Below are 7,913 nucleotides of genomic sequence, written 5' to 3' on the forward strand. Positions count from 1 at the left end.
AGCACGTGCGAACTTGTCGGTATTGAGGACTCCTAATCCACCGTACTCCTTTGGTCGGCACACCACTTGCCAGTTGACCTTGCACTTGGCTCCCGTTGTTTTATCCGCGCCGGACCAAAGGAAAGCCCTCTCAATTTTGTTTAGGTTATGAAGTGATCTTGCTGGCACGATAAGAGGCGTAATAGAGTACACCGCTTGGGAGGAGATGACCGACTTGACGAGGGTCGTGCGTCCGATGGTAGTGATGTCTTGGCCCTCCCAAGTGACCAATTTGCCAGCCGCCTTGTCTTCGAGGTATTGGAAGTCAACATGCTTAAGTTGCCAAACAGAGAGAGGCAACCCCAAGTATTTAACCGGGAAAGATGCCCGTGCGGCTGGCATGCTCTGAAGAATATGGTCAAGGTCAAGGTGATTGCAGCGGATTGGCACGACGGAGCTTTTTTGGAAGTTGGTGCATAGGCCCGTCACCTCGCCAAAGCCTCTCAAGATAGAGGCAAGGTTGTCAATGTCCTTGATAGGAGCCACAAAAACCGCCGCGTCGTCAGCATAGAGGGAGGTTCGCACCATGGCCCCACGCCCACGGATCTTATGCAGGAGACCTTTTCGAGTTGCAAGGCCCAAAATCTTGTGGAGGGGGTCGATCGCAATGACAAAAGGCAGGGGGGAAATGGGGTCCCCCTGCCTAAGTCCGCACCTTTGCTTCACTGGAGGGCCGGGCAACCCATTTAAAAGGATCCGAGATGAAGATGTGGATAGAAGCGCGGCAATCCAAGCCCGGAATTTGTCGGGGAACCCCAACCGTTGAAGCACATCAAGGATGTATTCCCACTTGATTGAGTCAAAAGCCTTCTTGATGTCAAGTTTGAACAGAAGAGCTGGGGTCTTGCACTTGTGCAGGCGTCTAGCAAAATTTCGCACACACATGAAGTTATCATGTATGCTTCTTCTCTTGATGAAGGCGCTCTGAGCGTTTGAGACAAGGTCGTTCATGTGGGGGGCCAGCCGAAGTGAGAGAACTTTGGCAATGATTTTGGCAATGGCGTGGACAAGGCTAATAGGTCTGTAATCAGAGATGCCTTCCGCACCCTCCTTCTTGGGCAAGAGAACGACATTGGCAGAATTGAGCCATTGCAAGTTGGAGGTGTGTAGGGAATCGAAGCGTTGAATAACCCTCATGACGGAATGCTTGATGATTCCCCAACACTTTTTGAAGAAGGTTCCCGTGAAGCCATCCGGTCCAGGCGCCTTATTATCAGGCATCTCCTTAATGGCCCCCCACACCTCATCCTCCGTGATGGTGTTGCCAAGGTCATGCAAGTCATGGGGCTCGGTGCTGAGCTCCTCCCAATTAAAATCTTTGTTGCACGTGCCTCTCCTCCCCATGACCTCAGAGAAGTGGTCATGGATGATCTTTTCTTTTACCTCATGTTCAGTCACCCACCCTTGTGCATGTTTGATACGATGAATGTAGTTTTTCCATCTTCGGGCATTAATGCGGCGATGAAAGAATCTGGTGTTTGCATCACCATCCCTCAGATTTGAAATCCTGGCACATTGGCTTTTCCTAGCCCTCTCAAGCACCGCCAAACTAATAACCCTCCGCTTGAGCCTAGAACGTAAGTCACGTTCCTCGGGAGAAAGAATCCGCTCTTCTTGTGCAATGTCGAGGCGAAGAATCACAAGCAGGGCTGCATGTAGTTGAATCTTAGCCTTGGAAAAGAGCTTCTTGTTCCACTCGGAGAGCCGAATCACAGTTTTCTTGAGCCTATGGTGCAAGACTTGATAAGGCTCCGTGTGACCCACGTGCTCGTCCCACGCCTTCTGAACCACCTCGTTGAATCCAGGCAAAGATACCCAGAAATTCTCGAATTTGAAGGACCGTGGCCTTCTGGGGCCCCTGTCATCCGCGAGAAGGAGCGGACAATGATCGGAAAGGGAGGACGACAAAGCATGCAAGACATGGGTGTTGAATGTCGTATCCCATTCCGCATTGCAGAAGAAGGAGTCAAGCTTGCAAAGCGTTGGGTTGTCCCGCTCATTACTCCACGTGAAGCGTCTATTCTGAAGATGGATTTCCTTGAGCTCGCAGGATTGCAAAGTAGCGCAGAACCGGTTAATCCTACTTCGATTAACATTTCTCTTGTTTTTGTCACGTGCACGATAGATCTGATTGAAGTCTCCTAGAGCAAGCCAACCAACACCAGCCAAAGGCTTGTGGGCGGTAAGTTCGGCGAAGAAGTCGTCCTTGCAAGCATAGTCTGTGGGACCATAGACGGAAGTGAGTTTGTAACACATGTCGGTCGCACGGATGCGGACCATGCCAGAGATGCAATAGGTCGAAGCTGAGATATCAGAGACGTCAAGAACATTGTCGTCCCACAATAAAAGGATCCCTCCCCTAGTCCCAGTGGCCGGGCGTTGCGCGAAATTTTTGAGTCTGTTACCACCAAGGAAGGCAGCAACAAACTTGTCAACACTGGCAAGCTTCGTCTCTTGTAAGCAGACGAGTTGACACGAGGAGGCGGCGATCGTTGCACTGACTGTTGCCCGCCTAGCTGAGCAGTTTAAGCCACGGACGTTCCAATTGAGCGTGTTGATTGGCTGTATCAGCATGGGACACACCATCATGCACATAGACCTGACGGTCCTGACCATGTAGCTAGAAAGGACACAGAACGTAGCCATTGATACAACTGTCCAACTGGAGCAGTACAACACCGCATGTAGCCCAACACAAGGCAACGCCATGCACCCCTGATACAACACACACACCTAAAAACGAAAGCAACAGGGCCACCCCATGACACATTACTTAGTTGGACTAACATAATCAACTAAAACAGCCCAAGCATGCAGACTGGGAGATCAAGCCGTAGCCGGCTGCGATCCCACGACTTCCTGTGCTAGATGGCCCTCTTGAGCAAGCTCCAGCGCACCCTCACCACCATGGTCCAGCAATGCATCCTCGACACCGTTGACAGCAGCATCATCAAGGTGGAAGAACTCCCTCATGGCCATGATCACCTCTGGAGCCAGCTGCTCCTTAAACTTGGCTGTGAAGTCGTTCAAGGTAGCCTCAGTAACATCTTCTCCGTCTCTTGTGATTCCCATTGTGCGACAGACGAGCTTCTCCGCCACCTTGATAAGTATGTCGTGGATGAGCCTATTGTCATTGGGCAGAGGTTGGAAGATGTCGCCGACGGTAGGTGAGAGCGGGGAACTCTGTTTCCAGTAGTTGGTAGGAACAGGGATCTGGTGATATATACAGTATATATATGTATACCATGCATACTTAGGAACATATATATAGGCCACGTTATTGAGATGATGCTAGGCATATAAATTTCTGGTGAAACTTGTAGATGTGGATGCAGTTTCCCATGTGGAAGTTACCGAGGGTTGCATCGGTCGGTCAGTTCGACAGCGTCGTTCCTTTTTTGTTGAACTGAACTGATGTTCGTAAATTTCTGTCCCTTTTTTCTGTGGACCACTGGCAGGATAGGCTGAGGAGAAACGAGATGATGCTGGTTGCCTTTCTTAATTTTTGCAATTCCTTTCAGTTTCACTGGATGGTTTTTGGTGCATGCCAGATATGCTTTGTCCCTGTCAAAAGGCATATATACTTGTTTGTTTTGGCAGAGTAGCCACTAAATTTCCCGCAAAAAAATAAGAGAGTAGCCACTAAATGCTTCAGGCAATCAGCTTAGAATTTCTTGTGAGTTTGGGGAAGTTTATCTTGGAGCCTGTTTTGGCAGAGTAGCCACTAAATGTTTCAGTCAATCAGCTTAGAATTTCTTGTGAGTTTGGGGAAGTTTATCTTGGAGCCTGTTTTGCCAAGATGTCACAAATTCAGCACGGAAATTTGTTTCTTATATGCGGTTCTGTTATCACTCAGATATGTTGGGATTGTGAGCAAAGTGTACCCTACACAATTTTTGGATGATTGCCAACCTTTTAGCATGCTGAGCACAACATGCCATCGTGCAAACTAAAGGCCCAAACAAGCGAATTGTGCGTCGTACGAGTCGTTCGGTTATATAACAAAATATGTAACTTTCGCCAAATACATTTTCCCTTTAGAAAAATGTTGATGAAGATTGCCGTGGAACATAAAAATCATCACAGAGAGCATATTCTGCCGGCCCTGAATACTCTGTAGCTCCATTGCCAATCTGCTACGCATTGGCCAACTCAAATACAGTTCAGACTGAAGTGTCAAAAGCATCAAAATTTCACTCTCAGGAAGATCAGTTAACAAACGATTGCAATCCGGCAGCTTCCAAACTATACTAAGTATACCTGAAAGCCTGTACCTGTGCTAGAAATGTATCTGGCAATCAGGCAATAATGACTTGCTTCGGGAGAAAAAACATAGTTCAGAGAACAAACACACTAAAAAAGGCAGATAGCTCAGTAACACACGATCAATATCACGATGCTAACCTGGAACACTGGGTCTTACTGTTGATTCCAAGTTCACAAACCATGTAGGTCTCTAGGTGCATATTTGCTACTCAGGCAAGCATACAAATCTTTGCAGCTACATGGCAATGCACGAACAATCACACACCGGTTCTATGCAAATTCCCAGATCCTCATCAAGTTTCTTCATCGAAATACACTAACAGATCTTGCTGTCATATTATGAGGCATCAAGATGTTAATCAATGTTCTCTTCTCACTGTACAAATGAAATTGTTTGCTCATAAAGGAAATATAACAAAGTGGGCACGAAGCAAAACTGAGACTTGGCAAAATGACAGCAGTGATTGAATTCGCCTAGTTTGCAACACAAGCAATCCAAATTACCCCTGGTCTCACCGGCAACATTTGAAGCTAAAAGAAATAAGCAGAAGTGAAGATTTACCACAGTACATAGACAAATATAAGTTAAATCCTGCATCTGTATAGTATGATCAACATCACAAGGAGGAGAAATTGAACAGGTAGGGCTGCATTTCCTGTCATCATGTATCCTGTAACCCCTCGCAGCAACACTCTAGAGCTCGAACTCCTCCTCACGGAGAGCCATCTCCGCAGCCTCCTCCTCATCGTCATCCAGAGCAAAGTACTGGTTCCTCTCAGCCGGCTTGAACATGTAGAACATGAACATGTAGAATGCCATGGTGGCCACCTCCTCTGCCGCGACACTCACCCATCTGTACTTGTAGTTGGTGATTGTCTTGAGCGCATAGACAATGATCCTTGTGAAGTACAAGTATCCAATCACAACGACATAGAACTGGCGGAAGAGCGTGAGCTTGGCGAGGGTTCGTGCAGCCTTGCCGTCTGTCTTGGATGACTCGCGCAGGGAACGCATCGACCACACAACCGGGAAGAGCACCGCGCAGCAGCAGGCTACATCAACAAACAAGAAGATCTGGTTCCATGTCACCCATGCTTGCAAGTATTGCCCGGTCTCACCAACGACAGCTGCAGCAATGTTAGCTGCAACCTGCAAAGGGATCACCACCATGAGCACCTTCTTCTCCTTGTCCTGCAGGAAGGGCTTGAGGAACGACCAGCCGGTACCAATCAGCGCGATCACGGCGAACAAGATCACACCCTTAACAAGCTGGAACAGATAGAACATGACGTCCCAGCCATGCGAAGATCCGGCGACGCGGATGTAGTGCTGGTCCTCGGCGGCCGAGATGCAGTAGAGCATACGGGCGAGGAGCAGGCAGGACATGAGGTGGTGGATGCGGTGCGCCGAGAGGCGGTTGTGGTAGAGGGTGAGGTAGAGCCAGGCGGCCAGGAAGGCGACGTAGCCGAGCGCGAAGAAGGCGTAGATCGTCGGGACGGGGGCCTGGCCGACGGAGAGGTAGTCCTTGGTGCCGTCGGGGTTGGTGTTGTACATGTCGGTGCGTACCTCCATGGTGACTGCGGTCTCGGGCGCGCAGTTGGCGAAGAAGAGGCTGTACTCGTCGGGGTGGGAGACGGGGAAGGTCTTGCTGTAGTTGCCGGTGGCGTCGAGGTCGCCGAAGGTGAAGAGCGGGATGACGTAGCGGCTGTTGAGGACGCAGCCCGTGTTGGGGTCGGGGTTGGGGTTCAGATCCGTGGGCGGCGGCTGCTCGTAGATGGCCTCGAAGAGGGCCTCGTCGGAGAGGAGGAAGAAGCCGAGCTGCGCGGGCTCCGGCTTGGCGAGCTTGGAGACGGCCTTGGCGCCGGTGAGCGCGATGGAGACGGACCCGCGGTGCGAGAAGCCGAACTTCTCGAAGAGGATGGTCCCGCGGGAGTCGTCCTTGAAGGACTCCTGCTTGATCTCCGCCGCGGCCGGGCGGAGGACGGCCCCGGCCACCGCGAGGAGCAGGAGCAGGCGGCGCGCGGCATCGGCGGGCGCCATCGCGGCGAGATCTGGTTGGGGGGAGGGGGGGAGGGGGCCGGGTTGTGGAGGTGCGCGTATTGGCCAGACGCGTCTGGTAGACTTTCACTTGGGCTCAGGCGCAGCTTATGGAGACGGGATAGCGGGCGAACGAGCCGTCGGATCCGCCTCGAGATTGGTGAGGCCGCCGTGGGGGAGACTTTTTACCGGCGACCTTAGCCGGGAAGCATCAGGGGGAGTTTCGCGGTCTGGCTGGACCGTTGGATTCTCATCGAACGGACGGGTGCAATGCGTCGAACGTGTAGACGCAGCCCGTGACAGAGAAGTCTTTGTAACAGGGGAGAGTGTCGCAGCGTCTCGCCGGGTCAAGCAAGTTCGCCACGGTCGTCGTCGTCACCGTCGTCGAGGGGGTAAATACGCAGGGCGACGCGCTGATCGACGGACGCACTAATTGACGCGCAGAAGCAGAAAAGTTGTTAACCGCCAGAATGGAAATATTCGCCCAAAAAAAAGATGTTAGGAAAAGGTGCACTGCTGTGCTGCCCTTTCATTTTTGCGGAGAAGCCGCCGGAGTGGTGGTGAAAGTGACATCCTACTTCTAAAACAATAATGGTGCGATCCTTGTTCGTTTCGCCCGGAATGGCGCCGCGAAGTTTCTGAGGTTTCTAGGGAGCGAAAAGGGGATACGGCAACAACCGACCAAGCAGAACCGAACAGCTCTGCTGCTCGGCGGAGCCGTGCACGGCCGTTCTTTTTTTTTTCTTTCACGCTCCGGAAAGTGTCTCGCCGTCTCGTGGCCGTCCAGAGCAGAGCAGGATTCATCATGCGTGTATCGTGTAATGTCGCGACTCGCAGAACGCACCGAGCGGCACGGCTGGCCGGCGGGTCATGCCGCAGCACCAGCACGCTCCTCCCACGGTACGTACCGGTGTACACACGTTGCTGCTCATGCACGCATGGGGCGTGCGCCGCTCTGGCTCGACGCCACGTTCGGCGTGGCCGGGTCGCCCACGAGAATGGCGGTGGCGAAACCGAAAGGATTTTTCAGGCATCGTGCCGACGACAGGTGACAGAGCTTTTCTCCATTTCTCTTTGGGCTCTGGCCTCTTGGGTATCACCTGTGCGGCCGCTCGGGCCGCCAGGTTGGGACGTCGAGTAGTCCAGCAGACGTGCTGTGATTTCGAAAGGTTCAGCTCCCTGGTCGCCTGGCCTGGGAGAAGGAAAATGCCTGGACTGGGCTGCCACCCTGCCATCCAAACACAATCCTCGACACTTTTCCTCCCATTCTTGTTCAGTTTGTCTAATTCACATCTAGATGTTTTTTAAGAATGTCACATCTAACCTCCCACAAGTATATAATGCATCAATAAGAAACAAAAAAACTAGGACAAAAAAATAGACCACAAACAGAGTAAAAATCAGCTTAGATGTGACATAACTATGTCACATCTAGATGTGTTCTAGATAGACCCATTCTTATTACATGCCACTGTTCTTCGGCAGCTGGCCCAAGAACTTCAGAAGCTGAATAAATCGTCATTGTGTCGAGTTTCTGTTTAGGGCAGGTCCATTTTCATTGTGTTTGTAA

The 7,913-nt window shown here is 51.2% G+C and overlaps 1 protein-coding gene across 1 annotated transcript; it reads right to left on the minus strand.

The window, feature by feature from the left end:
- Window positions 1–4,631: 4,631 nt before the first annotated feature.
- On the minus strand, window positions 4,632–6,383 carry LOC119269508 (protein CANDIDATE G-PROTEIN COUPLED RECEPTOR 7-like). The gene has a single exon (XM_037551358.1). It carries the CDS (start codon window positions 6,344–6,346, stop codon window positions 5,000–5,002), a length of 1,347 nt encoding a protein of 448 aa, XP_037407255.1. The 5' UTR covers window positions 6,347–6,383; the 3' UTR covers window positions 4,632–4,999.
- Window positions 6,384–7,913: the final 1,530 nt, after the last annotated feature.

This window comes from Triticum dicoccoides, chromosome 3A (assembly GCF_002162155.2).
Source record: "Triticum dicoccoides isolate Atlit2015 ecotype Zavitan chromosome 3A, WEW_v2.0, whole genome shotgun sequence".
Lineage (NCBI taxonomy): Eukaryota > Viridiplantae > Streptophyta > Magnoliopsida > Poales > Poaceae > Triticum > Triticum dicoccoides.